The 20888-nt window shown below is 55.5% G+C and overlaps 10 protein-coding genes across 10 annotated transcripts; 4 read left to right on the top strand and 6 right to left on the bottom strand.

The window, feature by feature from the left end:
• Window positions 1-112: 112 nt before the first annotated feature.
• On the bottom strand, window positions 113-1187 carry QBC33DRAFT_545801 (uncharacterized protein). Its single transcript, XM_060428601.1, has one exon. It carries the CDS (start codon window positions 930-932, stop codon window positions 393-395), a length of 540 nt encoding a protein of 179 aa, XP_060280936.1. The 5' UTR covers window positions 933-1187; the 3' UTR covers window positions 113-392.
• Window positions 1188-1322: 135 nt separating this feature from the next.
• Window positions 1323-2435, top strand: QBC33DRAFT_181894 (kinase-like domain-containing protein). Its single transcript, XM_060422452.1, has one exon. The coding sequence runs from the start codon at window positions 1413-1415 to the stop codon at window positions 2328-2330; it is 918 nt and encodes a 305-aa protein (XP_060280935.1). The 5' UTR covers window positions 1323-1412; the 3' UTR covers window positions 2331-2435.
• Window positions 2436-3131: 696 nt separating this feature from the next.
• Window positions 3132-4949, top strand: QBC33DRAFT_181955 (glycosyl hydrolase family 61-domain-containing protein). Its single transcript, XM_060422453.1, has 7 exons — window positions 3132-3665; window positions 3726-3858; window positions 3930-4003; window positions 4090-4131; window positions 4189-4292; window positions 4373-4486; window positions 4567-4949. The coding sequence occupies exons 1-7, from the start codon at window positions 3512-3514 to the stop codon at window positions 4624-4626; spliced, it is 681 nt and encodes a 226-aa protein (XP_060280934.1). The 5' UTR covers window positions 3132-3511; the 3' UTR covers window positions 4627-4949.
• QBC33DRAFT_545796 (glutamine-dependent NAD(+) synthetase) lies at window positions 4938-7832 on the bottom strand. Its single transcript, XM_060428600.1, has 7 exons — window positions 7471-7832; window positions 7104-7417; window positions 5993-7000; window positions 5896-5922; window positions 5575-5787; window positions 5039-5517; window positions 4938-4990 (listed from the first exon to the last, which is right to left on the bottom strand). The coding sequence occupies exons 1-6, from the start codon at window positions 7727-7729 to the stop codon at window positions 5212-5214; spliced, it is 2127 nt and encodes a 708-aa protein (XP_060280933.1). The 5' UTR covers window positions 7730-7832; the 3' UTR covers window positions 4938-4990; window positions 5039-5211.
• Window positions 7833-8116: 284 nt separating this feature from the next.
• QBC33DRAFT_456591 (uncharacterized protein) lies at window positions 8117-9353 on the top strand (the record flags this gene model as incomplete). The annotated part of the gene is made up of 4 exons (XM_060424816.1): window positions 8117-8183; window positions 8242-8340; window positions 8417-8814; window positions 8859-9353. 4 exons carry the CDS (start codon window positions 8117-8119, stop codon window positions 9351-9353), a joined length of 1059 nt encoding a protein of 352 aa, XP_060280932.1.
• A 547-nt stretch (window positions 9354-9900) lies between these two features.
• Window positions 9901-10912, top strand: QBC33DRAFT_621716 (uncharacterized protein; the record flags this gene model as incomplete). The annotated part of the gene is made up of 2 exons (XM_060432819.1): window positions 9901-9937; window positions 10164-10912. The coding sequence occupies 2 exons, from the start codon at window positions 9901-9903 to the stop codon at window positions 10910-10912; spliced, it is 786 nt and encodes a 261-aa protein (XP_060280931.1).
• A 290-nt stretch (window positions 10913-11202) lies between these two features.
• Window positions 11203-13091, bottom strand: QBC33DRAFT_517316 (UV radiation resistance protein and autophagy-related subunit 14-domain-containing protein; the record flags this gene model as incomplete). The annotated part of the gene is made up of 2 exons (XM_060426182.1): window positions 11203-12630; window positions 12714-13091. 2 exons carry the CDS (start codon window positions 13089-13091, stop codon window positions 11203-11205), a joined length of 1806 nt encoding a protein of 601 aa, XP_060280930.1.
• Window positions 13092-13366: 275 nt separating this feature from the next.
• On the bottom strand, window positions 13367-15260 carry QBC33DRAFT_476818 (uncharacterized protein). The gene is made up of 2 exons (XM_060425263.1): window positions 14433-15260; window positions 13367-14359 (listed from the first exon to the last, which is right to left on the bottom strand). The coding sequence occupies exons 1-2, from the start codon at window positions 14828-14830 to the stop codon at window positions 13618-13620; spliced, it is 1140 nt and encodes a 379-aa protein (XP_060280929.1). The 5' UTR covers window positions 14831-15260; the 3' UTR covers window positions 13367-13617.
• A 1159-nt stretch (window positions 15261-16419) lies between these two features.
• QBC33DRAFT_181798 (uncharacterized protein) lies at window positions 16420-17593 on the bottom strand. The gene has a single exon (XM_060422451.1). The coding sequence runs from the start codon at window positions 17468-17470 to the stop codon at window positions 16772-16774; it is 699 nt and encodes a 232-aa protein (XP_060280928.1). The 5' UTR covers window positions 17471-17593; the 3' UTR covers window positions 16420-16771.
• Window positions 17594-20310: 2717 nt separating this feature from the next.
• Window positions 20311-20712, bottom strand: QBC33DRAFT_456699 (uncharacterized protein; the record flags this gene model as incomplete). The annotated part of the gene is made up of 1 exon (XM_060424819.1): window positions 20311-20712. One exon carries the CDS (start codon window positions 20710-20712, stop codon window positions 20311-20313), a length of 402 nt encoding a protein of 133 aa, XP_060280927.1.
• Window positions 20713-20888: the final 176 nt, after the last annotated feature.

Raw genomic sequence — 20888 nt, 5'->3', positions numbered from 1 at the left:
TTTTTTGGCAGTAAGTAGAAGCCAGTCACGCCGTTGTGTTTGAGCTTCTGGCACGATTGGGAATGGTGTATGCAGTGCCCAGTGATTTTATTTCCTTTAATAGGTAGGGAGGGTTGAGCAGCATCATTCTTCCCAGGAAACATCCCGTGTCAAGAGAAAAGAAAAAGGAAAGAAACGTAACAAGCCTGCATTCTCCTGACACCGCGCCGCCCCCCCACCCTCCAGGGTCGAGGTCGCTATATTTTATAGGCACTGGGGTCTCTGTTGACAGTACACTAGACTAGCTCTTTGCAGTCTCCGAAAACAGAGTCGTTCAAGTGTACATATTATAGCCATTCCGGACATTACATCCAATCTTCTGCTGTACATGCGGGATAGCAACCCCTGACACACTAGGGAGATGCTTGAACCAGTCCTTCGTTAAATAGGGCGGGGATTGCCTGATTTTCCGTCCACTCGGTGCATTTCACCAGCGGCCGACGAGGCTCCCCAGGCTGGTAGAAAGCCAACGGATTCCAATCCTTGACCGGCTCCGTCTTCATGGTTTTGGGGTTGAAAGCCTTCTGCTTCGGGGGAGCTGGGAGAGCGCTGAGGATTCTGTCCCAGGCGTGCGGATAAGTAGAAGCCCTGGTATAGCCGATGACTTCTCTCGAGTGGCGAGTTTCGGATATATGGGCGTTTTGGTACGGATCTGATTCGTAGGACATGCCGTTGACGATATCACCGGTGACGTGGTGCTTCATGCCGGTGCCTGGGCCCTGAGCATTTGTCTCGACGAAAATGACCGTGTGATACCGAGGGCTTGGCATGTCGGGGTCCTGAATGGCGAGCTTGAACTTGAGCTTAAAAACTCGGTATAGCTCAGAGCTCGACATGGTGAGGTTTAATGTTTGGGGATCGTGGGAACTTGGGAGAAACCTCGGAGAGCACATGGGAGACCTCGGCGGCAAATGTGAAGTGATACTGATGGGACTCGGGCTTGTTGGAACTACCTATGTTGGCCAATGAATTCAACATTCGCTGGTAAGATTGCACTAATATGGCACAGTCCCAGCACGCTATTGGCTGTAATCCTCCGGAATCATGTCGTTGGGGAAAGGCTGGTTGCTACTACCTTGCATTAAACACTGGCGCTTGAGATGTTTTTGGGCGGCAACTATTGCGGAGTTGAGATTGTATGAAACTACTCTCGATCTTGGGCCAAGATCAACCAGAAGAGGGCGTAATTAGCCCCAAGTTTAGGCGGGTTGAGGTCCCATTTGGGACTCGGTTTGGGTATTATTCCGACCCGAACTTTAAGGTCGTCATCCGCGCACCTAGGCAGTAAACCTACTACTGTCCGCCCTCCCTTGTCCAGCTGTCTCTGCCTCATATTCATCAGACTACGCTGATCGATCGACACACACCGCCAAATGGTGTGGACGGACACTGTGCCAGATGCGGCCCCCCCCTTCCCTTGGTTCCGTGATAAGGGTGAGCTGCCCAAGCCCCTCCCAACGATCCCCGAGATTGAAGCAGCCACCGCGGAATTCCCCAGCATTTTCGACCGGGACTCTCGACGCACTGTTCTAGTAAATGGCTGTTTTGTGGTCAAATACGGACCTGTCGTGTTTGAGAACGAAGGCCACGCGTTGTTGCTCGTAGAGCACATTTTGACCGTTCCTGCTCCTCGTCTCTACGCCATGTTCCGGGAAGACGAGAAACTTTATATTGTCATGGAATTCGTACCCGGCCAGCAACTCAGCGATATATGGCCGACCCTGTCTGAAGACGAGAAGACGCCTATCGTGGCCCAGTTGCGACAGGCCGTTGACAGCCTGCGAGCTCTCCCCTCGCCAGAAATATTTTCCGGCGTCTTCGGGGGCCCCCTGCCCCATCGTTACTTCTTCTCGCCGAAAAAGGACCCCCGCATCACCGGGCCATTTGATAAAGAAGAAGCCTTCTGCCATGCACTCGTCCTGCGGTCCCAAGAGATCTGGGATTGGTATGGGCGGCGGGGTTGGATGAACGAGTACTTTTCTCGCCATCTGCCGGCGGCGCTGAGCGGTCACCGCAGCGTGTTCACGCATTCAGATTTTCAACGCAAGAATATCCTCGTCCGTGAAAAACCTGGCAGCAATTCCGATGGCTGTTCTGGGAGATCTTTCGAGGTGGCAGCCATTCTCGACTGGGAGGCTGCAGGCTGGTACCCTAGCTATTGGGGCTATGCATTATGTTTTGCCTACTTCGATTGGTCTGACGATTGGCCCGAGAAGGTCGAACACATTCTAGACCCTTGTGTCCATGAAGCTGCCGTCATGAGAATGGTAGGCCAGGCCTTGGATGCTTAATCGGCTTTTGAGATACCAATGCAACGCACTGTTTTTCTTTTTTCAGAAGAGAGATGGTAGATCCGCGATGGTGGAACATGGACCAGGTGCAAATGCACTGCGGGAAGGCCAAATTCGAACGCGAACTAGGTAACCAATTATAGCCAAGCCTGTCAACTGTGATATTGGATTATGGATCTGGCTGGCAACCGCGAGAGGAGGTCCAGTAAGTTATTTCCCGAGGCAATCCCATATTAATTCTGACGAGATCATGCGGCCGGTCTGCTTCATAAAAACATGGTCACCCAACTTTCCGGGACCCTTTCCATCAAAGCCCGGACCTTCGACTTCCGCATCTGCACCCGTTGCACTGACCGTGGTCACGGTAGTCGTCATGGCCTAGAAGCATGCTGGGTGCTTCGGGGTTACATTGCGAGGTAGCCTTCGTCGAAACACTTCGGTGATACTACGTACGGAGTGTGTAAAAAATTGGCTAGCCTACAGCCCTACACTCCATACGGTCCACTCTGGGCAGTAGTCCCCTGGCCAGACCATCAGTCATGGACTCAGCCAAGACTTGTATTTGGAACTACCGACGTCTCCTTCACGGCAACTGGGTGACAATGGGGTGACGAATAATCACTTCGATGGCTCAAAAACTCGCTCATGCTGATCGATAATATTAATTGGACGTGCCAGTCTGGCGGACAGAATCCGCAGGGCGCTTGTGCGTTAGACAATTAATTCATTTGGAGTGCATCTAATTAATATCCCGCGACACCTTCCCAGGTTCTGTTCTCGACTTGGAATCTTGGCTTTTTCGGCAAAAACCACCTACCGGGCAGGGCACTCCCAATCGGGAACCAACCATGCTTCTTCATGCTTCTTCTGAAGCCCTCCATCTTCGGCTCCGGCATCGTGATTGGTATCTACCAACCTGGCCGGCCGGGCCGTTTAATATACTGACTAGCCATAACTGCAACGATCCCCGCAACGACACGCCGCGCCCTCATATTGTCTGGTGTTGGGGGCATCCACCCCGGACTTGTGTTGTGTTGTACATATGTACATGATCGTATCGACAACAGGGATGCGGCCACGATATATAAGCCAAGACATGTGCCGTGTCAATGCCGTGCCGTGCTCCTCATACACTCCTTCCATCTATCAGCTCTCTATTGTTGTGATATCCATCTCCAGCCATGAAGAACCTCCTCGGCCTCGCCTTAGTGGCCGCCCTCGCTGTCAGCGATGTCTCGGCACACTACATCTTCCAGCAACTCTCGCATGGTTCGACCCAGTTCCCCGTGAACCAATACGTCCGCAAGAATACGAACTACAACTCCCCCGTTACTGGTGAGATAATGGCTGACACTGGTTGTGATTACCCGCCACTCTCGTCTGACATGGGAACAGATCTGGCCTCGAACGACCTGAGATGCAACGTCGGAGCAACCGGGGCCGGTACCGAGACCGTCGCCATGAAGGCTGGGGACTCGTTCACCTTCACCTTGGACATTGCAGTATACCACCAGGGCCCGATCTCTCTGTAAGAGCACCCGACAAGAAACAGCGTCGTCTCCGCGTCCGGTGGGCAGGGCTAATGATCGTTGCCGACAGGTATATGTCCAAGGCGCCGGGCAATGTATCGAGCTACGACGGCAGCGGAGCTTGGTTCAAGATCTATGACTGGGGTTCGTTCACGACATGTTGCCACCACGACTATCGGTCCTGGGAAACACACATATAAATCCCCTCTGCTAATCCTCCCTCCCTCTAGGCCCGACATTCAGCGGCGGTCAAGCCACCTGGCCGATGCGCCGTAAGTCAACGAACCCAAGGCAGCTTCGTCCGCAGTGCTAACCGCCAGGCTGATTAGAGACCTACACCTACACGATCCCCAAATGCCTTGGCGACGGCGAGTACCTGCTGCGTATCCAGTCCCTCGCCATCCACAACCCTTGGCCGGCGGGTATTCCCCAGGTAAGAAGCTCCCCAGACGCTCACCGAGGTGAACCAATCGAGGCCAAGATAGGGCTGATCAACTCCTCCGTCCCAAATAGTTCTACGTCGGCTGTGCCCAGGTCGCGGTCAGCGGCGGCACGGCCAAGGCGCCGTCGGCCACGGTATCGATTCCCGGCGTCTTCAAGGCGACGGATCCCGGATACACCGCCAATGTAAGTACAGACCAGTGGGGGTTTTTGGGGTTTGGTTATGTGTGTTTTGTCCATGGTGCTGACTTTTGGGGGGTTTCAAGATTTACACAAACTTCAACAGCTACACTGTCCCCGGTGGACCCGTTGGCCTCACCTGCTGAGGCAGGGGCAGTTTGTCGCCTGGGTTAGACGCTTGAAGAATCGCTCTTCCAAGCGGTTCTAAAGGTCTGGATGTCCTTGGCCAGATGCTGAAGTTTATGGGCGGGGAGGGTTGAATTTGGTTGGGAGCTGGTTCTTTGCATTGTGGGAGCCGGGTTGTATATAGTTGAATGCATGCAAGGGACTTTTCTGACGACTCCGAGATATCTATCCTTGTAAACATTTCCTCAGTGAGAGTATCGGGAACGTCGTGAGTCTGCTAATACTTCTAGCAAGGACTTAACGTTCTGGAGTAGGAAGTTTAAAGGATTGTGGTCACTGGTTCACATCGCCGACCCCTTTCAACCTAACATGTAATTATCGTGTCTATTCTCAGTAAATTTCTCTAGCGCTTTAGGACATGGAACCCCGTACTATGTGGTAATTAGATACAATAGCTCTGGGCATTGCTCAGGGGTAGGCTCAGCAATTACCGATGTTGTGGTGCGTGATCATGACCTGCCGTTGATTTAAGGTGAGCCTGGCCTGCAAAGGATTACCTTCATCATCAAGTTGTCCCTACGCAACATCCACCGCAACCTCTGGTCTCACTTCTCTGCCAACCTCTTCTCCAGCTGCTCGACGTGTGACCTGATCTTCCCAAACTGCCATGGCCACTGGACCACATACAAGAACGGCCGCAGATCAAACCTATTGTCGTCTGGGTCGTAGGGGGATAAGTGCACACTCGGGGTAACGATAACGGCTTTGTGGCGATTGACCGCGTAAGACCCATAGAACTTGAAAACCTTCTCGGCAATCTGCCGCGGGCCGTAGCCAGGGCGATCCCTCCACTCGCTTAACAAGCGGAGGTAAGTCGACCACGGTCCGAGTTTATCAACCTTCCTCATGATCTGAGTCGTGTGTCAGCTGGGTGCCCGGCTTTCTCGCTAATGGGTGTTATTACATACCCCAAAGACGGACAGTTCCGCGTAGGTCAAGCCCATTTCGGTCTCGTCGTCCTGAACGCCAGCAGAGAGCGGTAGGAGCTCGGCCGTCGGCGTCGCTTCCATAAACTCGCTAAGGATCGGGAGATCCCATTTCTCTCGAGCCCACAGCTGGAAAGCCTTGGCGTCCTTCTTTGATATGCTGCCAAGTGGTGCTATATCTGCCGAGCTGGCGTCCTATTGAACGATTAGCCAACTGTCAAGATATTGCAAACCACCGGTTATTGAAGAGTCATATCCTGGATCTCATAAAATAGCAAACTATCCGTCCAATTCCGCACTCACATATTTGGTAAAATAGCCACGGAGATTCTGCTCATCAGTCAGCATTTAGCATTGGTGGTTATTGGAGGTTACGCAACGTGAGTCGGGGGTTAATTACCTCATCGACATTGCCTGATCCCAACACAAGCAACGCTGATCCTGCTCTGGGGAGATTCCTAGCTGTGGTCGATAACTGAGCAAGCGAGTAAGAAATGACCATCCGGTTGCGAGCTTGAATGTTTTGCTTGGCTAGGTTCTCGGCTGAAGAACCCCCTTCAACCTCGTATTTTGGTTTGAAGTTGAGCGCCTTTTCAACCATAGTCTCGTGGGCAGCGACGGTTTCGTCGATGGTGATGTTGGAATGATAAGCGCCGATCATTCCTGCCAGCCTCTTGGCCCTTCCCTGGGTCTCCTCCGAGGAATTGACTGTTCCCATGTAACACGTGTGAAGGAGTCGAGATACGATATCCTGGGGCGTAGTAGGTGTGAAGTTCTCATCACCCGTCACCCGTCTTAGGGCTTGAAGCGTAGTCTCCTCGCCGCGGCCGATAGACAGCAACACAAGCCGAGCCATTCCATAGACGAAGAGCGCCACGGTTGAGCTGTCAAGGCCACCTGACAGTGCCAAGAAAAACCCGGCCAAGTTTGTTCTCGTCAAGTACTGCCATAGGTAGACGGCCGTAGCTGCGTAGATCTCCTCCATAGGATCCAAGATTCGGAGCTCGATCGGTGGAGAAATCTCTGGTTGGTTGGATAGCCAGATCTCTTCGATCGGACGAGATAGGACGAGGTCGCATTCGACACGAGGAAAGTCCGGCTGCTGAGCAGCTTGGACGTTTCGACTTATGCTACTGCGGTAGGTTCGGACTTTCTCAATGTCGACCGTAGCAGTGGTAACCTCGACGGGCGCGAGGGAGAACTGGCTGCCTTGTGCCAGAACCTCGCCGTTTTGAATGACCATACTACTCCCATCATGAAGCATACGGGCCTCGCCGTCAATACCTGTGGCATTGGCGTAGACATATATACCCCCGAGCTTCCTTGTGGAGTTGGAAATAAGTTCGAGTCGCGTTCTTAATTTTCGAAGCTCCGCATGGGATGCGCTGGAGTTGAGTATGATTTCGGCCTGCGAAACTCCCAAAGTCAGTAAGCACGCTTCATGGGAAGCGACGGAGAGAGCTGCTGCCGAGTTCTCGGAGGAAAAGATGACAATGCAGGACGATACTTACACCGTTGAGTCCGCTGAAGATGGACGGATTCAGGGGGACGAACAATTCCTCGCAAGACTCGCATGAAACAGCGGTATCCGGTGTTGAAAGAATCATATCACCGATCAAGACTGTCTTTTGGCCGGTAACTCGCTGCAAGACGCTCTCGAGATAGTAGGTTTCGACCTGTCGTGGCTTTGACCAGGCGGTAAAGTGCCTGGCCTCACGATAGAGGCCGTCGTTCGCCAGTGCCATCTTGGGCCTGATGCAGTATATTTTTCGGTACGTGCAAAAAACGCGCGTATTGTACCGAACGTTACGATGCCTTATTCCAACTATCCCAATAATTAGCTTAGTGAAATTGGAATAGCCATGCAGGTGCATTTACGTCCAACGTCGATGAGCATGCCTCGGCAAACATCGTTCGAGATAATATCGGCTAGGACTTCAATAGAATGCAAGAAGGTATCCCCTTCGAGGTGGTGGTCAAGACATGCGTAGCCCGGGATTTCCAGCTCAGGCCCAGTCCTCAGAGTAGCCCCCTTCCCCTTGGCGATTCGAATAGACTCTAAAATTCGGTCGCGGTTGCCGAGGAAGTCAAGGGGTACGCTCGGGAGCGTAGCCGCCGCGACAGTTACCAGAGCCATTTGGATAGACTGGACACCGATTTCACTTTCCTGGCTGGTCCTGTCCCAAAACTTGGGTTCTCGAGTGGGAAAATCGTTTCAGGGTGAAGACCTGAGGAGATGGAAACGGAGAGAGAGACGCAGGAGGAGGGTTGGCTAGGAGAGGTGACGCACGTGCTGCTTAGTAGTCTATGGAATCACGTGAGCTCCAGTTTAAGGCTAATCATATTGGGACTAGACCACTTCTGTCGCGCTCACGTTCGAAGGACGAACAATTTAGAGCAGTGAATGGTTCACCATTCGCCGACATCAGCTTGTGCAGATCAGATTCTTTTTCTGCCAAACCTCGACTCCATTGTCACCAATTCCTCTGGAAATAATCAAACTGCACGACCACAGTTCCAGAAGATGGGCAAGAAAAAGCGCGCTCATCCCGATGTAGAGGAGCTCCTCTCTCGGCCTTGGTGCTACTACTGTCAGTTTGAGGTGGTCGGCGCTGCTGATTCGGCTTAAAGCTAACTAAGCTGATGCAGGTGAACGCGACTTCGAGGATCTCAAGCTCCTGATCTCTCACCAGAAGGCGAAGCACTTCAAGTGCGACCGATGTGGCAAGCGCCTCAATACAGCCGGAGGTAAGTTACAAAACCCACGACAATTGAAGTGAGGCATCTCGGAGCGGTCTAACCTTGCTTTCACCTTGCCGAATAGGTCTGTCCGTCCACATGAACCAAGTCCACAAGGAAAACCTAAGCAACGTTGAGAATGCCCTCGCGAACCGGCAGGGTCTCGACATCGAGATCTTCGGCATGGAGGGTATCCCTGAGGAAGTCGTCCAGCAACACAACCAGCGCATCATCCAGAACTACTATGCCGAGCAGGCGGAGCGACACGCGGCCACCGGCAACCCCCAGCCGGGCCTGTCGGGAGTCCAGGGGCCGGTGAAGAAGATCAAGGTGGAGACCCCCGACGAGATCAAGAAGCGATTGGCCGACCACCGGGCGCGGCTCGCCGCCCAGAAGGCCGGCGGCGCAAACGGTAGCGCCGGCACTACGCCCGCCGATGGTCAGAGTCCGGGCCAGAGTGTAAGTTGCGGCTCTACGTTTCATGTCCTGGATAACACACCCACTGACCAGCTTTGCCGTCTTTCCAGAACTCTCCCTTCCCTGCCCCCCAGCCGGGCTATCCATACCCTCCACCCGTCGTCCCCGGCGCCACGTCCTACACTCCCCCGCAAGCCTTCCCTCCGACCTACCCCCCGGGTGCCGCCGCCTATCCCCCCGGTGCCGCCCCTCCCGCCGGAGGCTTCAACCTCCCCGCGCGCCCGCCCAGCAACGTCCCGCCAACGACGAACCTGCCCCAGCGGCCGCCTTACGGCGGCAGCAACATGTACGGCGGCGCGTCGACGGTGGATGAGCTCGTCGCGGGTGCCGCGAGGCAGGGCGATAACATCGACCACCTCATCCGCATGGCCGAGGCCGGTATCAAGCCCTCTGGCGGTAAGAGCGCAGACGAGGCACCGGCCGCGCCGGCGGACAAGAAGTCGAGGAAGGAGAAGAATTCGCGCATGGTGTATGCGGACTCGGAGATCAGCCCGGAGGAGAAGATGACCCGTCTGCCTAGATACGCCTTCGCCCCCGCTGCGTGAGGCGGGGATAGGGGTAGTTGGGGGGGCATGCGGACTCCTTCAAGGGATATTCGTGGTTATTGGCGTTGGGTTTGCTGCTGATGGGCAGGTCCGGCGATCGCGATGTTGCGATCATGCAAAAGTACGGAGGTACGGGGCCAACGTCGAGTCGTCCATGCTTGGGACGAGGACGAGTTTTAATCAGTTATTCCATCTGGTAGGGCGCCATGCAGTCCCGCTCCGTCCATGTGTTAGTATAGTGCCCGTAGTCCAGGGCTGGGTCAGCAGGAATCAATTCTGCATCATCATGCTTTCCATATTACGACCTCGTGATGGAGACCGAGGTCCTTTGGAATACCTACCAAGGGAGGTAGGTACTGGCCGAGTTTACGTTCCCGGCACCAAGGTTAGGTACCTAGGTATTATACCTTATGTCGGCGCACATGTATCGAGTGCCGCCTGCCGTATTTGAGTCCATCGAGGACAAACTTAAACCTTCCATATGTGAGCCCTGCTTTGGGTCCCCTGTACCTACCCTCGGAGATACCAAGACTCCACTGACAACATCATGGCCACCCCCCCACCTTTTTGCCCGATTCCGATGTGTGAGCATTCATCTATCTCAATGTCGAATATGCCATCAGTATTTGCAGAACCAATGCATCGTCGTATAGCCATCGAATCACTTCTCAACCCTACCGAACCTCATGGTGACACCACCCACCACCTAGCCCACTCGCCAGGGGCTATCGCGCCGACTCTATGGGCAGATCTCACCCAAAGCATGCCCAGGAACCCCAGCGCTGCAAGCTCATGTCAACACATGGCTAGCTAGCATCAAGCCAGGGTCTAGCATCAACCCGGGGTCAACCGCCTTGGACTTCCCACACGCCGCCCCCGTCAGCCTGGTCTCCAGTTGCGACCTCCCCTCCAGCTCCATCCCCTCAACCACAACTGCCACCCTATCCATCCACACGCCGCCGCACCAACATCTCACCCTCCCATCCATCCACGTGCCACTGTACCAACATACCACCCTCCCATCCATCCATCATGTGGTACAAGGCCTTGCTAGAGAACACCCCGGCTTCCCCGACCCCTTCCACGCGCTCCCTATCACGCAAGTGTTCCTCCCCCCCTTGATCGGCGCGATTTCATATGGCGCTGTCGGCGACCAACCCAACCACAACAACACCGCCCAGCCGCTCTCCGGCTCGGCTACCACGCACAACACGACGTTGTCAATGAGCCTCGATCGGCGGCGGAGTCCCAGTCCCGCCTGGTTGAAAGGCGGGATGGACGGCGACAACAATATGGAGGTGGACGAGGAGGATGAGGACGAGGAGGAGGATGAGGACGAGGAGGAGGATGAGGACGAGGAGGAGGAGAAGGAGGAGGAGGAGGAGGAGAAGGAGGAGTGGCTACGCCAACAGCCGGTAGAGCACTTTTGGGTACCGGGGCGCGGGTGGCAGCCGGGTCCTTGGAAGCTGAGGTGCGGTCACGTGGTGGATGAGACGTGGTGGGTCGATTGGAAGGGCAGGTCCCTTGCTTTTAGGGTGTGTCTGTTGTTCGGGGTCTGATAAGGTGATAGTGAGGATCGGGTTAGAGGTGGGCTGGCGAGGGGGTTGCATTGAGTGTTGCTTTAGGGCTTGCATTGGGCGTTGCTTTAGGGGTTGGGTTTGTGTTGGGCGTTGCTTTAGGGGATTTGCGTCACCACATGGATAACAGTGATAATTGCATACGCGAAGAATCAAGACTGCACGCTTCCACAGATGTCTGTCCCAGATGGGTGAACAATCGTAATATTACCGGGTATCTCGCAAAAACGATGCCGCCCACGGGAAAAGGCAAAAATTTAACGCTTCGAGGTTTACTTGACGACATTCTCCCTCAACCCCTTTGTCCGCAACGTCAGCCTCGCCTCCCCGTCATCAAACGGTGAGCCGACGGGTGACAGGACCGCGGGGGAGGGCCCAGAGCTGCGAGCATGGTCCCCAATCGCCCTCCTCAGCTCGTCCCTCTGCTTGGAGAGGAGGTCGCTGTCCGCGCTGCCGCGCCGACTCCCCTCGACGCTGCTGCTCGCGCCGTCACCGGCGCCTCCGACGCCGCCACCTCCCCTGCCCTTCAGCCTCCCGGCCCACAGGCCGCGGACGCCGCCCCTCTTGCGCTCGGGCAGCTCGTCGGTGCCCGCGCTGCACACGTACAGCAGGTACTTGAGGTTGGGCAGGGTGTGCCGGATGTCGACGACCTTGAGCCCCTGGGCGGCGCACAGGGCCTCGATGTCCTTGTTCAGCAGGAACCAGCCGTAGTCGAACCTGAACTGGGCGCTCGACCCGCCGCGCGGCAGGTACAGCGGGAACTCGCGGTTGGGGTCGGCGAGGACGCTGATGTCGTCGCGGATGCTCGACCGCGAGGCGAAGGGCGTGACGGGGTACGGGAGCGGCACGCCGAGGTAGTATTGCAGCGCGTCGGTCAGCCGCGCGACGTGGCCCAGCGCGGCCGAGACGGCGTCCTCGGTGGCCGGGCCGCGCGTCAGCGAGCCGTCGTACGAGCCCGTGTTGGGCAGCGCGACGCCGCATATCTGGAAGGCCAGCGGCGCGCCCGCGGGGACGGGGTTGATGCGGTAAATGCGCGTCAGGTCCTCGCATATGCGCCGCCGCTGGCCGCGGATGCTCTCCGTCGTCGCCGCCAGGAGCTCCTTGGAGGATGTGAGCTTGTCGGCCGCGTTCTCCACGTCCTGCGCGGCCTTTTCCTGCATCGACCGGCCGGACTGGATCGCGGCTCGGCGTGAGGCGATCGACTCTCGGAGCTCGGCCTTCCTTCGTTGCGCTGCGTGGAGAACTCGCCGCTGCTGTACCAGGTATCGGTTGGTTAGTTGCAGCTTGTCTTCGGCCTGGGGGCCTTGGTTTGTTGGTGTTTGGGCGAGAATGTCATTGATCTGTTGGGCAATGATTTCCCGCGTTGCCAGAGCATCTTGGATCGAGTTGTCAAGGGTGGCCAGTTTCATCAGCGCATTGTGGGATGTCGTCGGCAGTGCGTGGGTTTGCTTCGGCGGAGGATATTTGCTCGAGAGTTCTAAAGAGTATGCTCCATCGCTAAGGTGGAAAACGAGCGAGTTGGGAGGGAACTGCACATTCTGCAGATTGCCCAGGAAGTTGAGGAAGCGGAGGTCGACCTTCTCCTCAATCAATAAGCTCCATGCATTGTTTTTCTTCGTCCAGACCTTGACTGTGACTTGTGGGAGCCGAGTAACCGAGGAACCGAGTTGTGAGAGCTCGAAGAAGCGAAAATTGAAGTTCTGGAGAGGGAGAGTAGCTGGTTAGTCAAACACTAGAGACGGAGGGCAGACAGTCAAGACAAGACCAAGGAGGGTAAACGAACCGTGGCTCTCTCGGCGGCCTCGCTGATGTAGATAGCTTCCTCTTCGCCTTCGCAATGCAGGGAGAAAAACGCGTCGGCAACTCTATTTTCGACGGCGTATTCGAGCCTCTTTTGCCTGGTGAAGGGGCTGGCATTGGAAAGGTTGGTGCTCCGCCTCCTCTCGCGGGGCTGCCGCAAGCTGTCGTTCGAGACGGCGTGATGCAATTGATGAGTATCTCGAAGCGCCTCCAGCTTCGCTGGCGACTTATTGATGGCGGTATCGTCTATGGTGCGCCCACGCGGCCGAACGAAGCTCAAGTTCCTGAGATAGATGCCGCGTAGATGACGAAGCTTGCGATTCTGAGGGAGCAGGAGCGGACGCGTGGATTCGGTTGACATGGTCGCATGGTGGCGCTGCAATGCGCAGCGCAGAGTGGTCCCAGAGGATCATCTACAACGGCAGGAGAGGGCCGCAGGTAGAAGCAAGTCAGCACAGAAGCTGAGCAGCCTCTATCATGCTCGGAAATAAATGTGTTGTCATCATCAATAGGCCTTGCACGTTGTGGAGCTTAGCTTCGGCGAGCTTGGGAAGCAAAGCAAGCCCCTGCTTGCCCCACTGAGACGTAGACGTACACGTGACGGAATCTCCCAACACGTTCCCGCCCCTGCAACTACCAGCATCTGGATTGATATTGATATCTTTTCTTCAAAAGTTGAGGTATCTAATGGTCATTCATCATTACTATGTCTTTATGCCGGTATACAAGAGATAATTTCTCCACCAGACCCAGATCATTCATCTTGTCAGCGGCCAGGCCTGCACCTTTAAAGCCACCTACTCAAAGCAACGCTCTATGCCCCAAAGAACGCCAATACCGGATAAGTAGAACACTCCCAAGCCTCCACAGCAAACCCCCTACCCGCCTCAGAAGTTTCTCGACCTAGACGTGTCCCCCGCTGCCTCCGGCCCGCGGTACGAGAAGCCCGGGAACTCGTCCGCCCGCGTCAGGCCCGTGCTGGAGTCCAGCTTGTCCAGGCCGTACATGCGGTCAAGCTCGCGCTCCTCGCGCTCCTTGCGGCGCTTTCTTAGGCAGAAGATGAGCGTCGACCCGACCACGAGCAGCCCGGCCGCCCCGCCCCCGATGAAGATGCCCATCGTCGCCCCCCGCGACAGGTTGCCCAGCCCCCCCGCCCGGCCGGTCTCCTTGGCCTGCGTCTGGAGCGACGGGTCGGCGCCGGTGCCGGTAGCGCCTTCGGAACTCGGCTGCTGCTGGTCGTCGTCGTCGGATCCGCTCTCGTCAGTGCCGGCCGTTCCTGGTCTGGCGCTCGCCGCGGATGTGGATGCGGCGTCTGTCGAGGCGGCCCCCGTGTCGCTTGATGTGGCCGCGTCACCGGAGCTGGTGGGCGTGGGGTCTGGCCTCGCATTGGAGGTGGTCACCGCTGCCGCTGCCGGTACAGTTGATGGTGCCGGCCTGTCACTGCTCTGGAAGTTGATCTGAATCATGGGCGCGAACAGGCTGAAGGCTGTGACGGAGGCAGCAGCGTCTGGGACGGTCTGTGTCACGACACCTGCGCTCCTCCTCCCATTGCACGTCACTATGGGGACAGCCGTTGAGGTGGCCACCATGAGACATGTTTGGCCATTAATGTTGTCACAAGCGAACCCGCTGTGGCGGTGGTCAGCCATGGAATGTTCCATGTTCCGGCAAGGCCGCCGGGTAATGAAAATGGGCAACGTACCTAGGACAGCAGCCGATGGCTGTCTCTCCATCAAGCAGCTTGAACTGCACCGGCCACCCCGAGTTCCCTCCAGCACCTCCTGTCGCCGAACATGCCGATACGTGCCCGGCAGGACAATCAAGGCCAGGAGAGTAGAATCCCCAGCCACTGAAGGGAACCGGTGGCGACGGCACCCCGCTTGATGTCGGCGGCCAGCATGTTGTCACATCTGCTGGATTACCGGCGTCGCATGTCTGGCCTAGGAACGCGACATTTCCCACTGACCCGCCCCCCAGGAGACCCAACCCCAAGAGACCGCCATTCCTCTGCCCGACGGCCACCGTACATGCCGGAGGTGGTGTAAAGACTGTGGTAAGAGGCCCAAGGTTTAGGGGCGCCTGGTTTATAAGTGCGGACATGTTGCTGATGCGTTGGGACAAGCGGAGACGACGACCTGCGACGGATTCAATTGCTGCGTATTTGCATTTGGTAAGAGTTTTGTTGATGTTGCTGATTTTGCTGACGCAATTACAATTGTAGAGAAGGAGATACAGTGGCCATTTTGAGAGGGATGGGCATTGGCACCTGCACCTGCAGCAGTACTCGCATGCCACTCCCCTGACTGATAACCACCCCTCGGGCGGCTCTTTGTCGCCGGCCAGGCAATGCCGAATACTTGATAGAGCAAAGATTAGCACCGTGACGTCTCGACTCCGGGGTCCGGGACGGGTATCGTTTCATGCTCCTGCCCGTGCGGCTTCTCTGCGCCAACCGAGAAAGCTTCTTTGGTTTCGGCAGAGCACGGATCGCCTGCGCCTAGCAAGGCCGCCCCCCCCCCCCCCCCCCCCCTGCCGATCTATTGATGGCGTTCCCAGACATTCGGTTAGGCTCGTTTTCCACCCGTTCCTTGCTCGATAGGGGTCCTTCCTCAAAGTTGAGGGTGGTCGCTCGTCACTTTTATTCATTTATTTTTCATTTATTTTGTCATGTTACTGCTATAAACTTCCTGTTTTGCCTTGCCACTTCCTGACTACCGGTACCGTACTCTTTCCCTGGTGCGGAGGCGATTTGCCGATTTGCCGTTTCAGTGTTTCAAGTCCAACCCAACTTTGACTTGGCGAAGGAACGCCCCCTTGCAGATCGGGCTTGGGTTAGCCCGGATAGGACCCTTTTGATGGTCCGGATAAACGTCTCGCATGTTACATGTGTGAAGATCTTCCAGGACGACTGGATCATTATATGCCGTACGCAAGAAGATCGGCAGGGCGGGGCGGGCGCTGCTCTTAGCACCCTTCAACCAAAGTTGCGTCCCAAGAATAGTTGAACCAGCGGCGGGTTGCGCCGTGCGTGTGTCATCCGAACCAAGTTACAATATTTGAAAGCGGATTGCATTCATCTGAACTCTGGCCGAACCAGGCGGGGCTCTAACCGCCACCACTCTTGAGCTCATGAGGGCGCTGCAGGCACTGCAGGCACTCGAACATGCTGTCATACCCCCAGCTTCACGTCCGTCCATCTACCGCCTGCCACCAAAGCTGGTCTAGTGGCCCCCCCACGCTTTTGCGCTGCGAAGTGAGGGCCTCGTCGGAGAGCGTCAGCCGCGATAGATGTGAATCATGCTGCTTGGAAAGCGGTCCTGGTTGGCGCGGGGCCTGACCCTAGACCAATGCGTCATGTCAAGCGATTTGTGCGTTATCCTCAAGAGGCTTGAAAAGTCCGGGGGAGTGTGCGGCGTACCAGCTATCCGGCTATGAATCGGTTGCATCATACTTTAGAAGTGGATATCCATCTTCGACGCCGTGCCGCGCCCTTTCGAGACATTGATGGCAGGCTGTACCTGAGAAAGGAGCCATCTACGAGATAGCGTCTGGTCATTCATCGACCTTCTAGGGATTCGCAAATGATGCCATGCCTTCTCACGTCCGACATGATTATCGGTTCAGCACGGAGAGCAGACTCGACCGCTCAGTGCTTTGCGCAGACCAAAGGCGGGACACAAAACCAAATATATGTATTGAGGAAAGTAAGTGATTGCTGCTGATACGCAGTCTCATAATGCCATCAACCCTAACGCCATCCTGATCGCACACATCGCGCAAGGCGTTTCATATCGACATATAAGAGTCGGCGCCAGTACCACCCTATCAGCATGCAGCCCAGCCACCTTCCTCTTGTGCTCACGTAACGCTCCAATGTCGTGTCTGTCGAACTGAATCACCTGCTGGCCATGGCGGTCTTGGCGATCACTATGGAACAAGAGAAGGCCATGAGGGCGTCAGTGCTTAGCGAGGAGTGCAGGGACAGTGATTGAGTCCCGTCAAGTGCCCACTCAGAAGCTGGGAAATCCGACTTTTTCGGCATCAATGCTGCGAAGGGGGGCGGAAAAGAGTGGGTTTGGGCTTATCGAGGCACTCCACGATACCGAGAGAGGTGGCTGAGCCTGATGTTGTCTCCACGTTGACTTGCAGGCTCTGAGCTATGGTGTTTCGGGGCTGTTCTTCGTGTTGTGAGGGCCTCTGCATTCCAGGCTTCATTTCTCGAGGGCCACAAACACCTGGATCGACAAAGGATAGCTTATGGTTGCCATTGTCCCCAGTGTATTGAAGGCCCCTTCGAGTGGAAGCACTAGGTGTGGGAGATCTTGTGAAAGCGGGAGCATTGTTGGCTGGAGCTTTGATTCCGTCGGCCATTGCAATGGACACTGCAAGCCATTCATGACGTTGGGGGTCTGCCAGGTACCTGGCGATCGAAGACATCTCGGACAAGGTGGAAGTCCAACACAGGTCGCCCAAAATGACCAACCCATCGCCAACTATTTCGGCTTTGGTGTGTCTAAGGTGCACCTCTAGGACATGATCGACGATGGAGAGAAACGAAGTAGGGGGTTGCGAGCGAGACTCGGCGCAGTGGAAGGTTGACCAGGCCTGCCTGTTCACGACGACTGTCATCAGATACAGATACGGCATTGAACGTTCTATCGGGGAGTGGGTCAGACAGACCTTTGGATCCCATCCTCGACGGATTCCGGGCTGATCATGGACGAACCTGGTGGTCCCCATGTCTCATGGCGGGTGCAAGTAAGAGCGACAGTCCGGCCGGTTCCGATGCCGAGCAAATCGATTTTATTACACGCGGGCATTGTTAAATTTGGACAGGAGAAGTTGGGGTCTAATTCTTGCCAGCTTGGAGATGGAGGATGCAGGATGGGAGAGATTTGTACAATTCATCGAAGCAGAGACGAGCCAGGGGGGCCAGGCAGGCTGCACACTGCACACTGCACACTGCACATTTTCTTGACTCCCCATTTACCAGACCTCCGACTTGTGTCCATCTGGGATGGTGCTGTGTCGCAGCCATTTTGGTCGCAGCAAGGGACGGCGAATCAGAGAGTGGTCGGGGCAGGAGTCGGCAAATGAGAGAGTGGTCGGGGCAGGAGACGGCGAATCAGAGAGGAGCCACGCCACTACCGTCGGCCGTAATCCCTCGTCCCAGTGGGTTGGGTCGAGGGTGTGCTGCGTGGTCGGAGCACCGCCCGAGCAGGAACCATCCTGCCGGTAAGCGACAGGGTTCCATATTAGGCAGGCCGCGCTGCAATCGAAACAGCACAAACCATCAACCAGACAGCCGGGTTGTGCGTTCCGGTGCTCCACAATCAATACCTGCATCCTCTGCAGGGCTGCAACCCAATTGCACGCCCAGCCCCAACATATCTCCTGCACGTGTGTCGATCTAGCAAGGGTTGGGGATATTAGCGCAAGTTGCGTTGTAGGGGGGAACCACCGGGCTGGGACAAGAGGATTGATAACGCCGCGGGAGGAATGATGGCAGACCCCACCAATTTACCACCGTACGATGTCATGCTTGACCGCCTTGTCCTTTACCCCTTTGGAAACCGGTCAGTTGTCTGCGGGCGGAAACATGACGCGGGCCAGTCACATTTGCGCTCTTTTTTATCCTTTTTCTTTTCTTTTTTACGTGTAATAGCTGCTGTCCCTCCCACTTGCATCAAAGCCCCCGCCAGCCCTGCTGGCTCGCAAAGGATAAAGCATGATATTCCGGCCTCGGCGCTTCCCTGCATCAACTCTGCACCTCCATGTAGGTACATTAAGTACGTGGATTCCAGAACATCCATGGTAGTAACCCCGAGAGACTCAATCATGGAACCTTGAGCTTGTGGATCACTTCTGAAATTCAACCTAGGCACGCCCCCCATGTTGGCTCCCCCCAGTCCGCGCCCCTCTCGCTGCCTCCTCTGTTCGTTGCCTTGTCTACGGTACCTACTGTACGTACCTCACCTGATACCTACCTAGGTAGGTACCTACCTACCTAAAGGTGGGGTGTTGAGTGCCCGGGTACGTAGGTAGGTAGCTAGCTGCACGTCACCTCCCCTCCGTTCCCCAATGGAAGTTGGCAAGCTCTAGATCCCCTATCAGTCGTGGCTGGGCCAAGAGGAAGCTAAAAACGAGAGGAAAAGAAAAAAGGAAGGCTTGCCAAGGGCAAATGCTTCACTTTGACTGGTTCGGTGTCTTCTGACTGCATACCTATACTTACCTACCTACCTCTCCATTCGGGAACCGTGGAGCCTGCTCCCGCCGAAAAAGGGGGCGGGCCGCCGGTATCTATCTGCACTCGCTAGTTGTTGGGATACGCGGGCTTTGAGTTTTGTCTTTGTTTTTTTTACATGCGATGTAACGGATAAGCTCGGTTAAAATTCCTACAGGGTCCAGCAAGTGGTGCTGAAGCTACTGACAGCACAAACGGTACACGCAGTTAGAGGATAGACACGCCCTGCGAATATACCTAGTTGCCAGCAAGAACTGCTACGAATAGGCTAGAGGTATGTTGCCAATACTGTGAGCAGAGAGGACTTCGTCAAGCGGGTTTGCTAAATACAATGTGAGAAGTATTTATATTACGAAGATGCAAAATAAAAGAGCAAAAAATGGCTGACGTAGGACTTGGGTATGTACAGCACTTCACGCTTGAAAGTTTGACACTTGCAACCACACAGAATAGGAGAGGTTCATCCGAGGCATCCACCCGCGATCACTACATCTCGACGTTCCAGCATAGGAGCAAAGGCTCGGCTGCATCCCCGTTTGACAACGAAGTCCTTTGGCCCCTTGCTATCCGAGGCATCCGTAAGCCAATAACGCACTGCCCAGTTCAACTACAATGATTTCGGTAGCTGCAGCACCTTGACACCCAATCAAAGTCTCTGATGAGATGGTAAATGCTGTGTGTAGGTAAGTGCATGCATGACGCTCGTCACAACGACAACTCATTGCCGTTTTGGGCGTCAGCCTGCTTGACGCTGACACTCCCCTCCGGATGCATGAGACTGGGAGCCGGGCGACTATCCTTTATTCTTTTGTTCCGTATCTTATCTCAGCAGAAAAATAATAAGGGGGGCGCGTTCAACCGCCAACTCTGAATATGCCGGGGGGTTCACCCCTGAATTCTCAGCTAGCCGAGAAGAACCCCCTTCTTCTCCCGCTTTCTTCCTGCAAAATACTCATTTCTTCCGTTGCAAGTATGCTTGGAGAACCACTCCATCGTAACAGACGGTCTCCGACTCAACAACCTGACTGCTGGAGATCAGAATCATCATCCATCACCCCCTCTTGACCGCTGCTCTGCAGAAAATCAGCTCTATATTGTCATTTTTACGACAGCACAGCCTTCGTATGTACATAATCTTTCTCTGTGCGGTACCAACTGTTGCAAACGACTCGGCGAGTTGAGTTCCCTTCCTTATTGTTGCTAAGAAACGATGCCATGAGTTAAGTGCTATTTACTCAAAAAGAAGCCATGAGTGATCTTTGATCCCAACCCCCCCCCCCCCCCCCAAAACAAAAAAAAAAAAAAAAAAAAAAATGCAAGCCCTCAAACCAACTCCTCACTCAACCCGACACAACCTCCCATTCTGCGACGCCAGCCCATCCGTCGTCGCAACCTCCCAACCCTCGCTACCCACCGTCGCCGGCGCCCAGAACACCCCCTCCGGATCCCACTTCTTCTTGATCTCGAGCAACCTGGGGTAGTTCCCCCCCCAGAAGCTCGCCTGCCAGTCCGGCTCCAGCACGTCCGCCTCATTGGTGTACGCCCCTGACCCGGGCGTCACCGCCCTGATCATGTCCATGTACCTGTCCAGGCGCGCGTGCGCCCCGCTCACCTCCTCGGCGGACCCCAAGGCAGGCGCGTAGTCGAACACGTCGGCGTGCATGACGGCCGTGCGGAACGCCGGGTTGACGCCGCTGTCGCGGCCGGGGAACCCGGCGATCGCCTCGGTGGGGCCCATGAATAGGCCGTGGAAGGTGTAGCCGGCCTCGACGGTGGCGCGGATGGCGCGCATGGTGGACGCGAATCTGGGGCTGGTACCGTTGTTGTTGTTGTTGTTGTTGTTGTTGTTGTTGTTGTTGTTGTTGTTGTTGTTGTTGTTGTTGTTGTTGTTGTTGTTGTTGTTGTTGTTGTTGT

This window comes from Phialemonium atrogriseum (assembly GCF_030411735.1).
Source record: "Phialemonium atrogriseum strain 8032-3 unplaced genomic scaffold QBC33scaffold_22, whole genome shotgun sequence".
NCBI lineage: Eukaryota > Fungi > Ascomycota > Sordariomycetes > Cephalothecales > Cephalothecaceae > Phialemonium > Phialemonium atrogriseum.
This window is presented reverse-complemented; position numbering and strand designations above follow the sequence as displayed.